At 39.1% G+C, this 23,458-nt stretch overlaps 1 protein-coding gene across 1 annotated transcript in view; it reads left to right on the top strand.

The window, feature by feature from the left end:
- The window catches only part of LOC121377267, a 34,479-nt gene extending 27,766 nt beyond the window's left edge, over positions 1 to 6,713 (top strand). Inside the window, exons 17-19 of the mRNA XM_041505196.1 lie at positions 437 to 559; positions 1,282 to 1,374; positions 3,219 to 6,713. Coding sequence (XP_041361130.1) covers positions 437 to 559; positions 1,282 to 1,374; positions 3,219 to 3,365 — 363 coding nt within the window. The 3' untranslated portion in view covers positions 3,366 to 6,713. The remainder of the gene's footprint in view (positions 1 to 436; positions 560 to 1,281; positions 1,375 to 3,218) is intronic.
- The last annotated feature ends 16,745 nt before the right edge of the window (positions 6,714 to 23,458 follow it).

Below are 23,458 nucleotides of genomic sequence, written 5' to 3'. Positions count from 1 at the left end.
GAATGTTGCATCCCAAATAATTTCTTTATTTACCAAATGTATTCATAGTAGGAGATACATTTAATTCTGCAGAGGGAGTGTGATGTATCCCTTTGGTAAAGTGTTCGCTTGATGCACGGTCTGTCTAGGATCGATCCCCATCAGTGGACCCATTGGGCTATTTCTCGTTCCAGCCAGTGCTTCACAACTGGTGTAACAGAGGCTGTGGTATGTACTATCCTGTCTATGAGATAGTACATATAAAAGATCCCTTGCTGCTAATCGAAAAGAGTAGCCCATGAAGTGGCGACAGCGGATTTCCTCTCTCAATATCTTTGTGGTCCTAAACCATATGTCTGACGCCATATAACCATAAATAAAATGTGTTGAGTGTGTCATTAAAACATTGTGATTGTGATATTTTTAATATTACCTGTTTTAATCTCTCATATTCCAGACAATCTACAATGTTGAGTTGAGGAAGAAATCTGCCGATGACGACCAATCCGAAGAGAGTTTCCCTACTAATTATTCGAACATGGTGTCGACTTGTGATGTGGAATTCATTGATAGAGAAATGGTATGCAGGATTTGTGTTTTCTCTCACAAAGACAGATAGACTTTAATTTGAATATCCTGTAACAGGTTGACTCCCTGTTTCATCTTCTTGTTCTTCACCTTCTTCCTGTCATTTTTATCACCTTACAAGGGATGTTACAGGGCTAGCTCTACCACTCGCCAAATTAGACAATTGAGAATTTTAAACAGCTGGCAAATTTCATTTTAATTTGGCGAAAACATTTCATGTAATGATTGATATTTTTTGGAAAATAGTGGTGGGTTTCTGTATTTTTTGTAGTTAAATAGATAATTTGGTGAAATTTTATACACGCCCAGAGTTAGCCCTGTGTTAAATTCCTTGATATAGAAAATATATGCAAGATTTATGTTCAGATGGTAAATACCTGTGATATCTGTTTGGGGGGGGGGGGGGGGGTGTGTGTGGTGTTTATACATATTGGAGGAAACCGATATTGAATAGTTACTGAAGGTGAAATCGGCAACATTTGTAGGGTTCATCCCTGTGAATATGAAATTAAATACATACTTCCAAAATGGATATACATTCTGGTTGTATTCTTGAGAGTTGATCAGTTAGTGCAAACCAAGTACAACCGAAAAGCAGTGTTGAAATTCAGACCATTTCCAAACACTATTTTCTACTGCTTTCGTCCTGCTGCCAATATCTGACTTCATAACAATGTGCTCTAATTATGGACTAGTTTAATGTTTGTCTTGCAGGATTCTCAACTGAAGGCAGACAAAATAGCAGCTACCTACCTCTCAATGCCTTCAGAGAAGTTGTCCAGGTATCCCATGCAAGCAGTCCACAAGGTATAAACATTCCTTGCTTTTAATTCTTTAGCCTGACCTCTAACCTATGGCATTTTACCCAAGCATCCCAACAGTTGATTGGTTAGAATTTCCCAGAATACTGTAGATTGAGCTCAAAATAGACCGAGGTGCTTGCATGATAGGGTCAAAAAACCCAACTCAGTGGACCCATTCTCTGATTTGGTTTTCTTCTATCCCAACCAGGGCCCCACGACTGGTATGTCAAAGGTTGTGGTATGTGCTGTCCTGTATGTTGAAAAGTGCATATAAAAGAGACCTTGTTACTAATAGAAAAGTGTACATGTTTTCTCTGAAGACCACAAGTTAAAACTACCAAATGTTTGACATCCAATAGCTAATGATGAATAAATCAATGTGCTCTAGTGGTGTCGTTAAACAAAACAGCTCATCTTACCAACTACAAATTTTAAAAACTATTAGCAAATTTTTATTTTAATTGGGCGAAATAATTTCATGTAATAATTGATATTTTGTTGTAACTAACTTGCTTTCAACAATGTTCTGAAGTTTTAACAGATAATTTGACGAAAGGTTTCCGCCACCAAAACTTGCCCTGCTTTCTGATGATATTCCGTCTTTAACTGAAAGGTTAAAAACCAATGTATGTTACTGTTTTAGATTTCTCTCGTTGGTGATCTTCTATCATTAACTGAAAGGTTAAAAACCAATGTATGTTACTGTTTTAGATTTCTCTCGTTGGTGATCTTCTATCATTAACTGAAAGGTTAAAAACCAATGTATGTTACTGTTTTAGATTTCTCTCGTTGGTGATCTTCTATCATTAACTGAAAGGTTAAAAACCAATGTATGTTACTGTTTTAGATTTCTCTCGTTGGTGATCTTCTATCAGTAACTGAAAGGTTAAAAACCAATGTATGTTACTGTTTTAGATTTCTCTCGTTGGTGATCTTCTATCATTAACTGAAAGGTTAGAAACCAATGTATGTTACTGTTTTAGATTTCTCTCGTTGGTGATCTTCTATCAGTAACTGAAAGGTTAAAAACCAATGTATGTTACTGTTTTAGATTTCTCTCGTTGGTGATCTTCTATCATTAACTGAAAGGTTAAAAACCAATGTATGTTACTGTTTTAGATTTCTCTCGTTGGTGATCTTCTATCAGTAACTGAAAGGTTAAAAACCAATGTATGTTACTGTTTTAGATTTCTCTCGTTGGTGATCTTCTATCATTAACTGGGGGCGAGACGTTGCCCAGTGGTACAGCGCTCACTTGATGCGCAATCAGTTTAGCATCGATCCCCATCGGTGGGCCCATTGGGCTATTTCCCGCTCCAGCCAGTGCACCACGACTGGTACATCAAAGGCTGTGGTATGTGCTATCTTGTCTATGGGATGTTGCATATAAAAGATCCCTTGCTGCTAATCGAAAAAGAGTAGCCCATGAAGTGGCGACAGCGGGTTTCCTCCCTCAATATCTATTTGGTCCTTAACCATATGTCTGATGCCATATATAACCATAAATAAAATGTGTTGGGTGCATCATTAAATAAACCATTTCCTCCTCCTTCTATGATTAACTGATTCATTAATTATAGGATGTTAAACAAGCTTCCATTTTGAATCATGTTTATGTCCCAAGTGAAATAATTTTCAGTTTTCACGAGCTTTATGATATGAAATGGTAGCTCGTTTAATATCCTATTTATTACCCATAATAGATCTTAATTTATATCACTCAACTGGTTTGGTGTACGTTCCTGTAAGGTTGTATTGCGCCAATCGATTGGCGTTCCAGTGGGACGTATCACTTTGATATGTACCAAGATGTGTAATAAAAACCAAACTGTGTATACTGTGTTTCAGATTTCCCTCAACCCGAACATGATGAGCTGCATGTGGCTGGCGTCCGGGGGTCAGGCGGGATTCCTCAGACTCCACCAGGTGACGGGGATGATGTCATTCAGCGGAAAGATGTTCTTCAAGAACAAGGAAAACACGCTGACCTGCTAATGAGATCACAGTGTCCATCCCATCACAAATAAAACACTAGACATGCTGACAAGATGTTCTTCAAGAACAAGGAAAAAACTTTAACCTGCTAATGAGGTCACAGTGTCCATCCCATCACAAAAAAACAAGCAGACGAACATGCCATGTCCATCCTATCGCAAAGAAAATACTCTGATATGCTGACGAGTCTTACCCGTCATGAAGAAAACACAATTTGAAATGCTGACGAGTCCATCCCATCACAAAGAAAACTCTCTGACATACCAGTGTCCATCCCATCACAAAGAAAACACTCTTGACATGCTATCGAGGTGTTGGTGTCCATCCCATCACAGAAATTATTTTCATTACAAGGTTCAGTCTATAAGTGTATGAGCTAGAAATAACATACTGACTTGTGAAATGCACGGTTTTATCCTCCAAGAGTATTATGAGTTGTGGTTGGCAGTGCAGTTTAGTTGTGCTAGTTAGACTTTAAACAGTGCCACTTGAACCCCGACTAGTACCGCCCATTGTAGGCAGGTCCCTCACTCACATTAATGGGGAAAGTGTTCTTGAAGAAAACTAAACGCCTGCAGTATGGATTTTTATTACCCATATGGGCAGTGAGATGCAGGTGAATATATTTTCTATCTTTTTCTAAGTAAAGATAGAAGCTATCTTTCCCCGCTGACGTCATGACGTTAGTTTGGTGATGTCATCGGTTTCCTCGACTGTCAAGTCTCTCGTTGATGAGATTTTACAAACAGCAGTGGATGTTCCTAAAGATAGCTTTTGACGTCATTGCTTTCTTTCGTGACATCATCAGTTTTCTCAGACTTTATTATATAGTTTGTGTCATGTAAGAAGTTTAAAGTTAAGTTTCTAAACTATTTACACTATGGGTAATAAATACAATAACCCAATCCATACTCAGAATTACGGATTATCTGTAATTCCTCGTTACTTTTGTTTTCAATCTATTGAAATACCCAAAGAAAGGCTTTAGGTTCAAAGTCAGGTTCAGTATTCAGGTAATAGGAAAATTATCCAAGTTATCTTCATTTTCAAACATCATTTTCAGTTAGAAAATTTTCTTTCAGAACAGAGAAAACATTCTGACAAACTGAAACATTTTGACAAAAAGTAAAAACATTCTTACAAATGGAGAAAACATTTTGACAAACGGAGAAAACACTAATGAACAAGGCAAACTCCCATTAATAGAGAAAACCCTTGTCAAACATTCATGTGAGCACGGTTTTCCTGAACAGTCACCACATCATGGAAATGGGTCCATATTGGGCATGTGTTCTTTCAGAACGACAATAAGGAGTTGAATATTGGCCCGGATAGACATCGTGTCATACAGACGATACACTTCGGATGGAAGATGTTGAATAATTAATAAAAATTAATGTTTGTGAGCCGGATTGTCTTATCAGCCATATTGTGATTCAGGTTTTCTTCTAGAATAACATCATGCTGGGGTGTTGTTAAACATCCATTCTTTCTTTCATTCATGCATGCATTCATTCATTCATTCTTTCATTCATTCATTCATTCATTCATTCATTCATTCATTCATTCATTCATTCATTCATTCATTCATTCATTCATTCATCCATCCATCCATCCATCCATCCATCCATCGTTTCATTCATTCATCCATCCATTCCAGAGTAACAGAAGATGTTGCATATTGGCCTGGACTGCCATCATTTCATACAGATGGTATGCTTCAGTCAGAAGATGTTGAAGAATAAAAAACCCTAAATAAAACTTGTGCATTCCAGCTTGTTTGAACAGTCATCAATGTGCTTCAAGTTTTCTTCCACAATAACACGAATACTGCTGATCTCAGCTGAATGATGTCTTCGAGTTAAATGTAATTGTTGCAGTCTCAGTGCCGCCTAACATATTTTACTGCTGTAACTGAAAACACACAACTGTAGCCTTAAAAACTCCAGTCCCATTATTTAAAGGGTAACTGTATACTAAATTTATGAACTGTAAACACAACTGTAGTCTTAAAAATTCCAGTCCCATTATTTAAAGTGTACTGTTATAATACAATTTATGAACTGTAAACGCACAACTGTAGTCTTAAAAACTCCAGTCCCATCATTTAAAGGGTAACTGTATACTAAATTTATGAACTGTAAACAACTGTAGTCTTAAAAACTCCAGTCCCATCATTTAAAGTGTAACATTATAATACAAGTTATGAACTGTAAACACAACTGTAGTCTTAAAAACTCCAGTCCCATCTTCCCATCATTTAAAGAGTAGCTTTATAATAAAATTATTACCTATCAGCTGTAAGGTTTAAATCTATTTTACTGTTACTCTGTATTCCCAATAAAGAGTACAATGTGTTATTCCGACATTTTGCTCTTCGTACTTGTTGAACAACTTCTAATGCAGCATAGATGGTCTCATTGCCATTTTGAACACCATGAACAGTTAAACATGCCAGTGGTGATCCTCTTTTGAGAGTGTCTGTATGGTGAACACCGTATTTACACACTGCCAGATTTACATGAACGCATCCAGGTAATGGAACAATGGTCACAGGAAAACTGGAGGATGCACCTTTAATATAAATATTTGAATATTGTACTCCGAATTGCAAGCCTTAAAGAATAAAGACAAAATGTTTGCATGTTACTGTGTCTCATTTCTGCCGAAGGTATAGAAATGAACTTTTTCAGTAGGGAGATGGACAATGAAACGGAATACTTTTGCAAATCTGTTTCAAATAGTTGGAAGCTTTTCCTGCTGATCAAAGAAAAGAAATGTGCATAATTGAACAGCCTTCTAGTCACTGACTTCAGTTTGTGGAATGTGTCTTTAAAGACTGCAGAAAGAAATTCAGCAGGATTGTTCTGATGATTTAGCAGAAATCATGTTTCATTCAAACAGCACAAATTACTTACAGGTACATTATATAAATATTCACAACAGACTGAGTTCCAATACAGGCTAGCAAATGTTTTTGATGCCCGGAAATAGTTAAAGCATTTGTATTTATAAAGTTTGGTACTACGTGTATATACTATGGTATTAAACTTATCATGCAAGTATAATTACCAGTAGAAATAATTATTTTTAAAATATTAAGTTTCAAAGTATACCTCAGAACATGTACTGTATGTGTATGTGCAATGTTTTTATACCATTTCTTACTACTGTATGTGTTTGTGCAATTCTTGTTTTCCGTTTCTTACTATGAATTGTTATAAAACTTGATAAAAAATTATTATGTATGTTGGAATGTGATCATGAAATACGCTAATCAACAAAAGAAACGCTGAATGTGAGATAATAATAAAATTATTGTTTTAGGTGTTGATATGAAATAGATAATTAATTGCTACCATTTTGTGATTTTAAGCTAAGAGACGTCAATTTATTTTAAAGATTTTTTTAAATGTTAAAACTTTTCTCTTTTTTCCCTGAAAGCCATGACTTTAGACCTGATTACACTAGTTCTGATTATGATTTAATGATATTTCACACTGGTAAATTAACAATGTTGTATTCTGTATGAAATGCACTAGACTCTCGCTAGTGGGTTCTTTTACTGTTGCCATTGGTAACGCAAGTACAGTAGGCAACTGATTTAGCATTATTATATATATATTTTTATTAACAGTATTCAGTAATAATCAGTGATTGGCAAAACTATTGTTGAACATGTCTTCTTCTTTATTTGAAACAATCATTATGGGCCAATCTTCATAAGGGTAAAAAGTCCTCAATTTTGTTTTTTTTAGTATTAATTTTTTCCATCCTTCACAATCACCTTTTAAAAGTATACATAAAAAATTTCCCTATTTTGACAAGAATATTTTTCTCGACATTTGTATTTGCATAATTTAAGTCGTCATAACTGACAGGCTTTAATCCATCTTCATCCACACACCCCCCCCCCCCCCCCCCCAACCTAAACCCTCTCCACCCTCACTGCCTTCCACCCCCACCTCCACCTCTTCACACCATATAGTAATATTTTATGTATAATAACAATGATAGTGGATCATGGAAGCAATCACCCCCACCCCAACCCAAACTCCCTGCACCTCACCCCACATTACTCCACCATATAGTGTATATTTTATGTATAATAACAATGATAGTGGATCATGGAAGCAATCACCCCCACCCCAACCCAAACTCCCTGCAGCTCACCCCACATTACTCCACCATATAGTGTATATTTTATGTATAATAACAATGATAGTGGATCATGGAAGCAATCACCCCCACCCCAACCCAAACTCCCTGCAGCTCACCCCACATTACTCCACCATATAGTGTATATTTTATGTATAATAACAATGATAGTGGATCATGGAAGCAATCACCCCCACCCCAACCCAAACTCCCTGCACCTCACCCCACATTACTCCACCATATAGTGTATATTTTATGTATAATAACAATGATAGTGGATCATGGAAGCAAACACCCCCACCCCAACCCAAACTCCCTGCAGCTCACCCCACATTACTCCACCATATAGTGTATATTTTATGTATAAGGATGAGCATCTGATAGTGGAATCATGATTGATTGATTTCAACTTATTTTCATGCTTATATCCAATTAAGGTTTAAGCACGTACCCTGGGCACACACCTCAGCTATCTGGGCGGTCTGTCCAGGACAATGGGTTAGTTGTTAGTTGGTTAGTGAGAGAGAAGAGGGTGTAGTGACCTTACATCTACCCATAGAGCCCTTAAGAACTCGCTCTGGATTGGAGCCGGTACCGGGCTGCGAACCTTGTACCTACCAGCCTGTAGTCTGATGGCTTAGCCACTGTGCCACTGAGGGTGGAATCATGGAAGCAATCACGACTTTGCCTAAAACATCCTTTCGACTCTCTCTTGTGCAGAATGCATCGCAAAGCAAAACATTTCCTTTTTCTTCTATCTTGTGCAGAGATACAAGTGATATCAGATTATGGTTTTGTCGTTATACACATGAAAATGTTGATACTTGTTACACGCCACTTAGTTAATTTAGTCAGTTTATACTTTTACTCTTCATTGTGTAAGTCTTTTTTATTGTAGGTATATATATATATATATATACAATTTGGTTCATTTTATTGATGTGTGTATATATATTTATATAAGCTTTTATGTTTGGTCTACAAAAATATATGCTTTCATGTCATGGTTATCATCTTGTAAATAAATACTTTATCAAATGTTCGACTTCTCTGTATTTACATTTCTTTGTGTGCATGTGTGTGTCTGTGTGTATGTGTGTGTTTGTGTGTGTATTTGTGTGTGTGTTTGAGTGTGTGTGTGTGTATGTGCGTGTGTATGTGTACATGTGTGTGTGTATTCGTTTGCGTGCGTGCGCGCGCGTGTGTGTGTGTGCACTAATATATTATATGTGTATGCATGTATTAATGTGTGTGTGTGTATGCTGAATTTGTGTGTGCAATGTATCTGTGCACATATGCATGTGTGTGTGTGTGTGTGTGAGAACGTGCACCAACATGTGTATGCATGTATTAGTATGTGCGTATGCTGAATTTTGTATGTGGATGCATGAATTGTGTGTGTGTGTGTGTGTGTGTGTGTGTGTGTGAGAACGTGCACCAACATGTATGTGTATGCATGTATTAGTATGTGTGTATGCTGAATTTTGTATGTGGATGCATGAATTATGTGTGTCCAGTGTGTGTGTGTGTGTGTGTGTGTGTGTGTGTAATAGCATTGTATATGTGAGCTTGTTGAACCATTTTCATGAAGATACACTAAGTATGGGTTGCCACACTTGATACACCTACTTCCTGGATGTGTTGATAAGCTACTTACATCAGTTTTATTACAAAATATTAACATTACTCAGGGGTGGGAATTCTCCTTGGATCCATGTTTTTACTCTCGTGGAACATTGTGTTTCCTCACATTTTAATCGTCCTTTCCGTGGGGGGAAAAAACAAATTGGTAGAAGCTATCTTAGCACAGCGATATCGTAAAACTGTCCTAAATGATGATATTACACATCACATTACATTGTTATGTCGTTATGAATCTAAATGCGCTGCATTTCTTATTTTGTTTCATTTGCAGGTGGGTGGGGGGGGGGGGGGGCTGCATGCCCCGGACCCCTCTAGATTTCCTCTTTTTTTTTTTACAGTTCACCAATTCCCACCCCTGATTACTGGCAATGGGTATTTATTTGGTTCAACAGTATTTATGGGAGGGGGTTGGTGGATTGATTCTACAGCAGAGGGCACCTCAAGTGGATTATTACCATGAATATAGCAGGTCCATAGGAATAATATCTGGATCGGGGGATGGGTGGGGGGGGGGGACAATCTAATCTCTAGTGGAGGGTACAGTCTAGTGATAGGCACAAGCCAGATTTTTTTCTATAAAAAATTATATAGAGTAAACAAAAAGGTTTACATTTTCGGCCTCGAGTAGAGCACGGCTCCCCTGCTCCCCCCCCCCCCCCCCCAGTTCCTATGTGCCTGCATAACCACAGAGAAAAATCTATTTTAACTTCTTGTAAATCCACTGGTTTGACAATATAATTTATTTTTCTTCTTTTTTGTTTTCTTTAAAAAAAAAAAAAATTCACCCTGTCTATCTAAGCCGTTTATAACTGTAATCAATAACTGCTATCTACATGTTGCTATGTACAGGTTGCAGAGGTCACGCTGTTCAAGTCAGGAAGTTGAGGCTACAGATTAAAGCCAAAAATATTGGGTAGTTGACACATGCAGCTTGATAATGTTATAAACTCTCCGGGGGCGACCGGTACAACTGGAGGTGCAGTTTCTACGTGGGGTCGCACATTCTGTGGAATTTTAAAACAACATTTTGTGGTGAGTAAATCTGAGATGATTTTTTTGTTGTTGAGATTTTTATATAATTTCAGCTTTCTTTTTTTCTTTTCTTTCTAGTTTTTGTCTTTCTTCTCTTTTTTTTAATATTTGATAAAAACAACAAAAACCCTTTTCCAATTTCGGCTACTTATTTAACTTTTATGCATAAAATAATTTTCACAAAAATTATCTTTATTTAATTTTGGTTTAAACAGCATAAAATAACTAAGGGAACGGGGGAGGGGGGGGTGGTTGGGTAAAACGAAAATCAAGGCACAATAATATAGTGAAACGCAAACCAGTTGGTCTATATTTTGATACTCAAAATAAAAATGGGTGCTATATTTAATAAGCAATAAGTAGCATTAAAGAAAGAAATGTTTTATTTAACGACGCACTCAACACATTTTATTTACGGTTATATGGCGTAAGACATATGGTTAAGGACCACACAGATTTTGAGAGGAAACCCGCTGTTGCCACATAGGCTACTCTTTTATGACAGGCAGCAAGGGATCTTTTATTTGCGCTTCCCACAGGCAGGATAGCACAAACCATGGCCTTTGTTGAACCAGTTATGGATCACTGGTCGGTGCAAGTGGTTTACACCTACACATTGAGCCTTGCGGAGCACTCACTCAGGGTTTGGAGTCGGTATCTGGATTAAAAAAAACATGCCTCGACTGGGATCCGAACCCAGTACCTACCAGCCTGTAGACCGATGGCTAACCACGACGCCACCGAGGCCGGTAAGTAGCATTAAGTAACAGGTGTTGTATTGTGACAAACAACCTGTCGGACGCTTTCAACTTAGTGGAGGGACGTAGCCCAGTGGTAGAGCACTCGCTTGATGTGCAGTCATTCTTGGATCTATCCCCATTTTATGGGTTCATTAGGCTATTTCTCGTTCCATCCAGTGTACTACAACTGGTATATATCAAAGGTTGTGGTATGTACTATCCTGTCTGTGGGATGGTGCATATAAAAGATCCCATGAAAACAATGGAGCGGGTTTCCTCTCTAAGACCAAATGTAAAAATTACCAACTGTTTGACATCTAATAGCCGATGATTAATAAATCAATGTGCTCTAGTGGTGTCGTTAAAAAAAAAAAAAAAAAAAAAAAAAATATACTCTTCAAAAGAAGAAACGCAAAACCACATTGTCGTAACATTTGGAGAATTGATTTAATTATTGAATGGTGAGTCTGATAATTACCAAATGTTGGAGGATTGTTCACAATTCACTCTAGTCCATTGTGAGTAAGTGATAGGACACACCACCAAGGTCAAGGTCATCTGGAGTCAATACCGGGTGTGGCCTCCACGTGTGTTGACAACTGCCTGGCACTGCCTGCCCATTGAAGCAACCAGAGTACGGATGACGTCCCGGGGGATGGTGGCCCACTCGGCCTGCAAGGCTGCTGCCAGCTCGGGCAGGGTCTGGGGCTGTGGTTGTCGCTGTCGGAGGTGTCGGTCCAACTCGTCCCATAGATGCTCAATTGGGTTCAAATCCGGTGATATCGATGGCCAAGGAAGGACATTAATGTTGTTGTTCTGTAGGAAAGCCGTTGTGAGACGTGCTGTGTGAGGCCTGGCGTTGTCATGTTGGAACACTGCGTTGGCGTTGGCCATAACTGGAACGATGTGTGGCCGGAGGATCTGGTCAATGTAGCCCTGTGCATTCAGGTTGCCCTGCACGTGGACCAGGTCAGTTCTGCCAGTGTGTGAGATGGCTGCCCACACCATGACACTACCCCCGCCAAATCTGTCCACTTCCTGCACGCAGTTTGCCGCATAACGTTCACCACGACGCCTATACACGCGACATCTTCCATCATGACGTCGGAGCAGAAATCGGGACTCGTCACTGAACCACACCTGTCTCCATCGCAGTTGAGGCCATTGTCGATGAATCTGGCACCACTGCAGTCGGAGTCGACGGTGTTGTGGTGTTAAGATGACACCTCGAACTGGACGTCTGGCACGAATTCCTACCTCACGTAGGCGGTTCCGTACGGTCTGGTCGGATATCCTGCACAAACCTGGTATTGCTGCGGCTGTGGAGGTGGCAGTAGTCAATCGTTCCCGAAGGTGGCGTACCCGGATGTAGCGGTCCTGCCCGGGGGTAGTGACCCGTGGTCGACCGGATCTAGGGAGGTCACGTGTTGATCCATGTTGCTGGTAACGGTCCCACAGTCTGGAGATGGTGCTTGGGGACACATGGAATGCCCTGGCAACGGCCGTTCTGGATTCGCCTGCGTCTAGTCGGCCGATGGCATTGTTTCTCTGCAGTTCACTGAGACGTGGCATGTCCTGGATTGTCAACTGTCGGCCAGATACAGAGGCCAGGCAAGCGAACACCCTGCACTTTTATACTGTCAGTGTTCATGTTGCACGTGCAGACAACGCACGTGCAGTGGTGACATGGTTTGCACGTGGCTGCGTTTTTGCGAATATTCACATTTTGAAACTTTATTTTACAGTAGCTGCGTTTTATCGAATGTAACTGTGGGAATGTGTTTGGGACATGCAATGACCTTATATTCACAAAGCATGAACCGGTAGGAAACATAAAATCGGAGTTATAACCCATTTGTACCCTTTTGCGTTTCTTTTTTTGAAGAGTATATATATATATATAAAAATATATTGTGACAAACAACTGACCGGACACTTTCAACTTTCTTTTGTCGATCGCCATGCTACAATTTGTCTACCAGAATGATCTCCCCATGTATATTGAAAGAAAAAAGAAATGTTTTATTTAACGACGCACTCAACACATTTTATTTACAGTTATATAGCGTCAGACATATGGTTAAGGACCACACAAATTTTGAGAGAGGAAACCCGCTGTCGCTACTTTATGGGCTACTCTTTTTGATTAGCTGCAAAGGTTCTTTTATATGCATCATCCCACAGACAGGGTATATACCAGTCGTGGTGCACTGGCTGGAACGAGAAATAGCCCAATGGGCCCATCGATGGGGTCGATCCCAGACCGACTGCACATCGAGCGAGCGCTGTACCACTGGGCTATGCCTAGTATATTTTGTTTCAATGCTATTTGTCATAAGCATTGTACAACAACAGGTAGTTAGACAAACATTGCTTTCATTTGCTGAGATACCAAGTGCTACAGTAATCACACAAATGTCCAGCACTTCACTGAAGTGGTATGACACGGGTGACATACCAGTGTCGTCAGGACCAAATGTCTGGTGACATACCAGTGTCGTCAGGACCAAACGTCTGGTGACATACCAGTGTCGTCAGGACCAAACGTCTGGTGACATACCAGTGTCGTCAGGACCAAACGTCTGGTGACAAACCAAACATCTCTTCGCAGTATAAAGTTTGTTTTGTTTAATGACACCACTAGAGCACATTGATTTCTTAATGAATAATGGATTAATTTGAAAGCACTTAAACGTGTGGATTAATGAAAAATATTGAACTCATCCATTATTTTAGTGTTTACATGTATATTCAGTTAAGGTTAACAACACCACTAGAGCACATTGATTTATTAATCATAGTCTATTGGATGTCAAACGTGGTATTTTTGACATATAGTCTTAAGAGTGGAAACCTGCTATATTTTTTTGTCCATCTGTTTGTCTGTCCATCCGTCCGCCCACATATAGTTTTTCAGGATGTTTGTTTTACAACATTGTCTCGAGATAATGAGCTGAAATTTTGTTAATAGCTTTTCATATACTGCTACAGATCAAGTTTGACTTTCATGGTGATTTACACATTTATGGCCCTTGATCTTAAGAGAGTAAAAGTAAAAGTTTGTTTTATTTAACGACGCCACTAGAGCATATTGATTTTTTATTTTATCATTGGCTATTTGACGTCAAACATATGGTCATTCTGACACTGGTGTTTTTTTAGAGGAAACCCGCTGTCGCCACATAGGCTACTCTTTTACGATAGGCAGCAAGGGATCTTTTATTTGCGCTTCCCACAGGCAGGATAGCACAAACCATGGCCATTGTTGAACCAGTTATGGATCACTGGTTGGTGCAAGTGGTTTACACCTACCCATTGAGCCTTGCGGAGCACTCACTCAGGGTTTGGAGTCAGTATCTGGATTAAAAATCCCATGCCTTGACTGGAATCTGAACACAGTAACTACCAGCCTGTAGTCTGATGGTTTAACCACTGCACCACCGAGACCGATGACCTTAAGAGAGATGCAATTTTGTTTTTCACATTGTTTTTTTGCAATGCCTAAAGATATTGAGCTGCCATTTTGTGTATGGCTTTATCACATTCTGTTACAGATTAACTTTGACTATAATGGCGATTTACCCATTTTTAACAGAGTTATGGCCCTTGAACTTAAGAGAGATGAAACTTTGTTTTTCAGATTTAATTTTTTTTTTTTTTGCAATACCTAGAAATACTGAGCTCACATTTTGTGTATGGCTTTATCACATTCTGTTACAGATTAACTTTGACTATAATGGTGATTTACCCATTTTTAACAGAGTTATGGCCCTTGAACTTAAGAGAGATGAAACTTTGTTTTTCAGATTTAATTTTTTTTTTTTTTGCAATACCTACAAATACTGAGCTCACATTTTGTGTATGGCTTTATCACATTCTGTTACAGATTAACTTTGACTATAATGGCGATTTACCCATTTTTAACAGAGTTATGGCCCTTGAACTTAAGAGAGATGAAACTTTGTTTTTCAGATTTAATTTTTTTTTTTTTTGCAATACCTAGAAATACTGAGCTCACATTTTGTGTATAGATTTATCACGTTCTGTTACACATTAACTTTGACTATAATGACGAATTACCCATTTTTGCCAGATTATGGTCCTTGAATTTAGGAGATATGTTTGGTTACACACCCGTTGGTGAGAACACCACGCGTTATGTTTGGTTACACACCCGTTGGTGAGAACACCACGCGTTATGTTTGGTTACACACCCGTTGGTGAGAACACCACGCGTTATGTTTGGTTACACACCCGTTGGTGAGAACACCACGCGTTATGTTTGGTTACACACCCGTTGGTGAGAACACCACGCGTTATGTTTGGTTACACACCCGTTGGTGAGAACACCACGCGTTATGTTTGGTTACACACCCGTTGGTGAGAACACCACGCGTTATGTTTGGTTACACACCCGTTGGTGAGAACACCACGCGTTATGTTTGGTTACACACCCGTTGGTGAGAACACCACGCGTTATGTTTGGTTACACACCCGTTGGTGAGAACACCACGCGTTATGTTTGGTTACACACCCGTTGGTGAGAACACCAGGCGTTATGTTTGGTTACACACCCGTTGGTGAGAACACCAAGCGTTATGTTTGGTTACACACCCGTTGGTGAGAACACCACGCGTTATGTTTGGTTACACACCCGTTGGTGAGAACACCAGGCGTTATGTTTGGTTACACACCCGTTGGTGAGAACACCACGCGTTATGTTTGGTTACACACCCGTTGGTGAGAACACCACGCACTATGTTTGGTTACACACCCGTTGGTGAGAACACCACGCGTTATGTTTGGTTACACACCCGTTGGTGAGAACACCACGCGTTATGTTTGGTTACACACCCGTTGGTGAGAACACCACGCACTATGTTTGGTTACACACCCGTTGGTGAGAACACCAGGCGTTATGTTTGGTTACACACCCGTTGGTGAGAACACCACGCGTTATGTTTGGTTACACACCCGTTGGTGAGAACACCACGCGTTATGTTTGGTTACACACCCGTTGGTGAGAACACCACGCGTTATGTTTGGTTACACACCCGTTGGTGAGAACACCACGCGTTATGTTTGGTTACACACCCGTTGGTGAGAACACCACGCGTTATGTTTGGTTACACACCCGTTGGTGAGAACACCACGCGTTATGTTTGGTTACACACCCGTTGGTGAGAACACCACGCGTTATGTTTGGTTACACACCCGTTGGTGAGAACACCAGGCGTTATGTTTGGTTACACACCCGTTGGTGAGAACACCAGGCGTTATGTTTGGTTACACACCCGTTGGTGAGAACACCAGGCGTTATGTTTGGTTACACACCCGTTGGTGAGAACACCACGCGTTATGTTTGGTTACACACCCGTTGGTGAGAACACCAGGCGTTATGTTTGGTTACACACCCGTTGGTGAGAACACCACGCGTTATGTTTGGTTACACACCCGTTGGTGAGAACACCACGCGCTATGTTTGGTTACACACCCGTTGGTGAGAACACCACGCATTATGTTTGGTTACACACCCGTTGGTGAGAACACCATGCATTATGTTTGGTTACACATGGTTGTTAAGACATGTACGTGTGTTAACAATTTCAAGACATACGACTGGCTGCTCCTAGGTGATGACCAGGTCACCAATGTCATACAGCCAATGAAAAACTACAGGATAAAAATCAATTAGACTGTGATGTATAGTTAACCTGACATTCATGTGTCAGTGATTCATAAGTCAGCTATGAGTGCAACGGCTGTAAATAACTTTTAGTAGAAAAAGATGTTAAAATTTGCTTAAAATCAGTTTTTTTGAGGAAATATAAGAAATAGAATAATATATTCATGTCCGTTAGATACCATTTATCTCACAACTCGTTGTTTAAAAATGTATCAAACTCGCCTTTGCTCGTTAGATACATTTTAAAACAACTCGTTGTGAGATAAATGGTATCTAACAGCCACTCATGTATTATTTTCTATATCTATTATACTTTCATTTGAAAGTTTTTCTTACATCTATGTGTGGGTTTTTGTATGTTTCATTCATTCATTCATTCATTCATTCATTCATTCATTCATTCATTCATTCATTCATTCATCCATCCATTCATCCATCCATCCATCCATTCATTCATTCATTCATTCACTCAGTCACACATTCATTTCAGTTCATTTATGTGGTTATATCCAATTAAGGTTCAAGCAAGCTGTCCTGGGCACACACCTCAGCTATTTAGGCTGTCTGAGCTTAATACATTCTAATCTTATATATACTCACTGAGTCGTTGAGACTCACACTGGTTGGGAGTCTACCAGGTGCTTAATACATTCTAATCTTATATATACTCGTTGAGCTGAGTCTAGACTCACTGAGTCGTTGAGACTCACACTGGTTGGGAGTCTGTACAGTGGATTAGTTGTTAATGGGGTTACCAGATCTGAGCTTAATACTGAGTCTTCTAATCTTATATATAGAGAGACGTTGGGAGTCTGTACCAGGATCTGAGTCTTATATATACTCACTGAGTCGTTGAGACTCACACTGGTTGGGAGTCTGTACCAGGATCTGAGCTTAATACATTCTAATCTTATATATACTCACTGAGTCGTTGAGACTCACACTGGTTGGGAGTCTGTACCAGGATCTGAGCTTAATACATTCTAATCTTATATATACTCACTGAGTCGTTGAGACTCACACTGGTTGGGAGTCTGTACCAGGATCTGAGCTTAATACCTTCTAATCTTATATATACTCACTGAGTCGTTGAGACTCACACTGGTTGGGAGTCTGTACCAGGATCTGAGCTTAATACATTCTAATCTTATATATACTCACTGAGTCGTTGAGACTCACACTGGTTGGGAGTCTGTACCAGGATCTGAGCTTAATACCTTCTAATCTTATATATACTCACTGAGTCGTTGAGACTCACACTGGTTGGGAGTCTGTACCAGGATCTGAGCTTAATACCTTCTAATCTTATATATACTCACTGAGTCGTTGAGACTCACACTGGTTGGGAGTCTGTACCAGCATCTGAGCTTAATACATTCTAATCTTATATATACTCACTGAGTCGTTGAGACTCACACTGGTTGGGAGTCTGTACCAGGATCTGAGCTTAATACCTTCTAATCTTATATATACTCACTGAGTCGTTGAGACTCACACTGGTTGGGAGTCTGTACCAGGATCTGAGCTTAATACATTCTAATCTTATATATACTCACTGAGTCGTTGAGACTCACACTGGTTGGGAGTCTGTACCAGCATCTGAGCTTAATACATTCTAATCTTATATATACTCACTGAGTCGTTGAGACTCACACTGGTTGGGAGTCTGTACCAGGATCTGAGTTTAATACCTTCTAATCTTATATATACTGAGTCGTTGAGACTCACACTGGTTGGGAGTCTGTACCAGGATCTGAGCTTAATACATTCTAATCTTATATATACTCACTGAGTCGTTGAGACTCACACTGGTTGGGAGTCTGTACCAGGATCTGAGCTTAATACATTCTAATCTTATATATACTCACTGAGTCGTTGAGACTCACACTGGTTGGGAGTCTGTACCAGGATCTGAGCTTAATACCTTCTAATCTTATATATACTCACTGAGTCGTTGAGACTCACACTGGTTGGGAGTCTGTACCAGGATCTGAGCTTAATACATTCTAATCTTATATATACTCACTGAGTCGTTGAGACTCACACTGGTTGGGAGTCTGTACCAGGATCTGAGCTTAATACATTCTAATCTTATATATACTCACTGAGTCGTTGAGACTCACACTGGTTGGGAGTCTGTACCAGGATCTGAGCTTGATACATTCTAATCTTATATATACTCACTGAGTCGTTGAGACTCACACTGGTTGGGAGTCTGTACCAGGATCTGAGCTTAATACATTCTAATCTTATATATACTCACTGAGTCGTTGAGACTCACACTGGTTGGGAGTCTGTACCAGGATCTGAGCTTAATACCTTCTAATCTTATATATACTCACTGAGTCGTTGAGACTCACACTGGTTGGGAGTCTGTACCAGGATCTGAGCTTAATACCTTCTAATCTTATATATACTCACTGAGTCGTTGAGACTCACACTGGTTGGGAGTCTGTACCAGGATCTGAGCTTAATACCTTCTAATCTTATATATACTCACTGAGTCGTTGAGACTCACACTGGTTGGGAGTCTGTACCAGGATCTGAGCTTAATACATTCTAATCTTATATATACTCACTGAGTCGTTGAGACTCACACTGGTTGGGAGTCTGTACCAGGATCTGAGCTTAATACATTCTAATCTTATATATACTCACTGAGTCGTTGAGACTCACACTGGTTGGGAGTCTGTACCAGGATCTGAGCTTAATACCTTCTAATCTTATATATACTCACTGAGTCGTTGAGACTCACACTGGTTGGGAGTCTGTACCAGGATCTGAGCTTAATACATTCTAATCTTATATGGTTTAAATTAAATTATAGTTTATTTTCTTTAACAACACCACTAGAGCACATTGATGTATTAATCATTGGCTGTTGGATATCAAACATTTGGTAATTTTAACATATAGTCTCAGAGAGGAAACCCGCTACATTTTTCTATTAGTAGCATGGGATATTTTATATGCACCATCCCACAGACAGGATAGCACATACCACAGCCTTTGATATACCAGTCATAGTGCACTGGCTGGAATGAGAAATAGTCCAATGGGCCCACCGACGGAGATTAATCCAAAACATACCGTGCATCAAGCTACAACTTTACCACTGGGCTACGTCCAGACCTGTCAACCCTCCCGGATTCCGCGGGAGTCTCCCGGTATTTGATCAAATCTCCTTTCGCCTGTGCGGGAGACAATTTCTCCTGTTAAATGACATTTTTGTAGGCCCCCTAAGAATAAAAAAAAATCGATCCTCTTTTGTCAAAATAACATAAGGGAAGTATGCTTTTTTTTCTCATTTGGAAAATATCGACTACTTTCAGTTTCTGAGAATGTAACAGGCCAAATTGTCCAGACTGTTTAACCTTTGCCGAAGTGAGAATTGTGGGATAGCCTATTTATATTGTTAAAAAAGCACATGGAGTTTATAAAATGACGTGTTATTATAATGTTTGTTGTCATCGTAATGGCTACGAAGCCTGTTGCCGCTAATTCAACAGGCTGTGTATTGACATTCAGTGTTGCCATATAAAAAAAAAAAACTATCCAATTTAGTTCTAATAACACCTCTGAATTGTAAAATGTCTTCCCACTGGATTACATAATGCAACTATGACGAATCTGAACTGCCAGACTCCGAGTTGACAGCGATACACACGATGCATGTTAAAATCACATGTCACAGCAAGACAACGAAAAGACCAATTAGCTGTATAAACATACTTGTGTCAGTTAATTTTGTATGTTTGTGCAGTAAAGTGTTGGTTATAAGGGTACACTTCAAGAAATTATTTTTGTACAATTAAAAAATGTTGTGTTTGACATTGACATAAAGTTACTCACGGAAATGGGTATAATTCCGGTATATATCACACGATGTCCGTAATGAGGTTTTACTTATGATTAATGAAAATACAATGTTTATTGCATCATTATAATAATTTTAAATAAGTACCACGCCACCATTTCTCATTATTGTAAAAACTGAATATTAACTTATAAGATTTATATAAATTTGTCTTTGGTACTTAGGTACACTAACCACAAATGATAATGTAACGCAACCTGTAAGGCTGTAAGTGTAATACCATAAATGTACTAATTAAAAAATTTATTTCTTGTTCATGTTCTTAACATTTTTGGATAAAATATAAAAAAAAAATTAAATATGTATTAAATCATAATAATATTTAAACTTTAAAAAAAATATAAAACATTTTTTTTTTTTTTTTTTTAATGCCAAGATCTAAGGTTAAGAAGTATATATGACATTATATAGTATTCATATAACTTATTGTAATTATGTTTTTTTTAAATCTTACGATTTTGGGTTAAATTGTGTGAATTAAAAAAATCGCCTGCTTTTTCAACACACACCTCCTGCTTTCTCTTGACTACAGGTTGACAGGTCTGGCTACGTCCCAAACCTCTGATGGCTTAATCATTACTCACTGAAGCCCATAATTGTTTGTGTGTGTATTCATGTTTGTTTGTGCATTCATGTTTGTTTGTGTATTCATGTTTGTGTGTGTATTCATGTTTGTGTGTGTGTGTGTGTGTGTATTGTAATTACCAGGTGTATTCACGTCTTAGTGTGATAAAACTGTCCTGTTATCTATCATCTGGTTTTTTAAAATCTGATAACAGCTTAAATAGGTGATATCAAACAATCCACCGTTTATTATTGTATTTATCATTCTTTAATTTCCTGTCAACGTTTTGTCTACCATTTCTATGGATAAACCAGTCTTAGGCATTGGTTGTGACATGTAACACGTGCTGATATAACTGAATGAATAGATCACGAGACATTATGGCCCACGCCTGATTGTTTCAATAGTGTGTGGCTTGTCATGCACAAACAATTGTTCCACTACAATTATAGTCTATCTAATGAGGTGTGTTAATTTGAAATCATGCCCATAGAGTGTGTGTGTGTGTGTGTGTGTGTGTGTGTGTGTTTGAGTGGTGGGGGGTTGGAGTGGGTGGCAGGGTTTAGAGATGATTCAATGAACCCTCTAAAATTACCAGAAACACATAAAAAAATGTATCTATTTTTAAGGTCTAAGGTATGTACCCTGCTCAAGTTTCAAACTGCACCAAAATGTGAATTAACACCATATGTGTGTATGTGCGTGTGTAATTCAAATTCAACATAGGATGGTTTTGAGAGGAAATGTTTTGAGGTCAATATGGTTGTACTTAATTTGGGCTCGATTATTTTGGCGGCCTATACTTATTTTGAGCACAGTGCTTATTATCTTAACTTTGGTACAATCTAAAGCCCACATAAAGTTTGTTTTGTTTAACAAGAGCACTTAATCAAACATTTGGTAATTCTGACACAGTCATCAGAGGAAATCTGCTACACTTTCCTATTAGCAGCAAGAGATCTTTTATATGCACTTTCCCACAGACAGGAGAGCACATACCATGACCTTTGACCAGTTTTGGTGCACTGTTTGGAACGAGAAAAACACCAATCAGCTGAATGGATCCACTGAGGTGGTTCGATCCTGTGATGCAAGCACCTCAGGCTAGCACTCAACCGACTGAACTAAATCCCGCCCCAAAGTCCAGACACATTAATGAATATTCTCAGCAAAGTAAGTCCATCAGGCCATAGTGGAACTGTATGTGTTAAAAGTGAGGATTATCAAGCTGAAGTACCATACAATGATTTTACCAGAGTATGCACCTTTAATTTGACCAGTTCGCGTTACAAACATCTCTGTCCACTGTGTTTGGAGGAGTATGCACCTTTAATTTGACCAGTTCGCACTACAAACAACTGTCCACTGTTTTTAGAAGAGTATGCACCTTTAATTTGACCAGTTCGCACTACAAACAACTGTCCACTGTTTTTAGAAGAGTATGCACCTTTAATTTGACCAGTTCGCACTACAAACAACTGTCCTCTGTTTTTAGAGGAGCATGCACATTTAATTTGACCAGTTCGCATTACTAACATCTCTTTCTTCTGTTTTTAGAAGAGTATGCACCTTTAATTTGACCGGTTCGCGTTACAAACATCTCTGTCCACTGTTTTTCTACCACTCAGCACCCAACAACACGCTAGACATGAGGAATAATTCAATAACAATAAAACCCCAGCATTGTTCAAAGAAATCAAAATACATTGATCTCTATTTGTGTTTTGTCAGCATAAAACCTCAATTATCTCAGCTCCACTGAGCAGTAATCAAGTGTGTATATGCGTAAACAATCGCAGGTCTGTCACCTTTCGCAATTATGCAGGATCAAGTACGTGTATTATGTATATATACGAGTACGTGGAATATATCTATATCTATATATGTACATGTATATATGCAGATATTTATGAATTCATCCAATATCACACATAGAAACATAATAAGCTTAACTACTTTGGGGACAAGTATAACGTGTATGTTATAAGTTGGTTATTTCTGTCCGTAAGGTTTTCTGGTACGTGGCCAAGGTCAGGAGTTGACGAAGTTGAAGAGGTGGGGGATGAAGAGGATGGGTGGGGTGGGGGATGAGGAAAAAGGTGGGGTGGGGGATGAGGAGGAGGGTGGGGTGGGTTTGATAGTTGAGTAAGGTCATTAGCAGAAAGGTGGATCCATTCAACTGATTGTGGGGTTTTTCTCTCTTTCCAACCAGTGTACCATAACTGGTCAAAAGGCCATGGTATGTGCTATCCTGTCTGTGGGAACGTGCATATAAAAGATCCCTAGCTGCATTAGGAAAATGTAGCAGGTTTCTTCTGATGACTATATGTCAGAATTACAAAATATTTGACATCCAATAGCCGATGATTCATTGATCAATGTGCTTTAGTG

The sequence above is a fragment of the Gigantopelta aegis genome, chromosome 7, assembly GCF_016097555.1.
Source record: "Gigantopelta aegis isolate Gae_Host chromosome 7, Gae_host_genome, whole genome shotgun sequence".
In the NCBI taxonomy this organism is placed as follows: Eukaryota; Metazoa; Mollusca; class Gastropoda; order Neomphalida; family Peltospiridae; genus Gigantopelta; species Gigantopelta aegis.
This window is presented reverse-complemented; position numbering and strand designations above follow the sequence as displayed.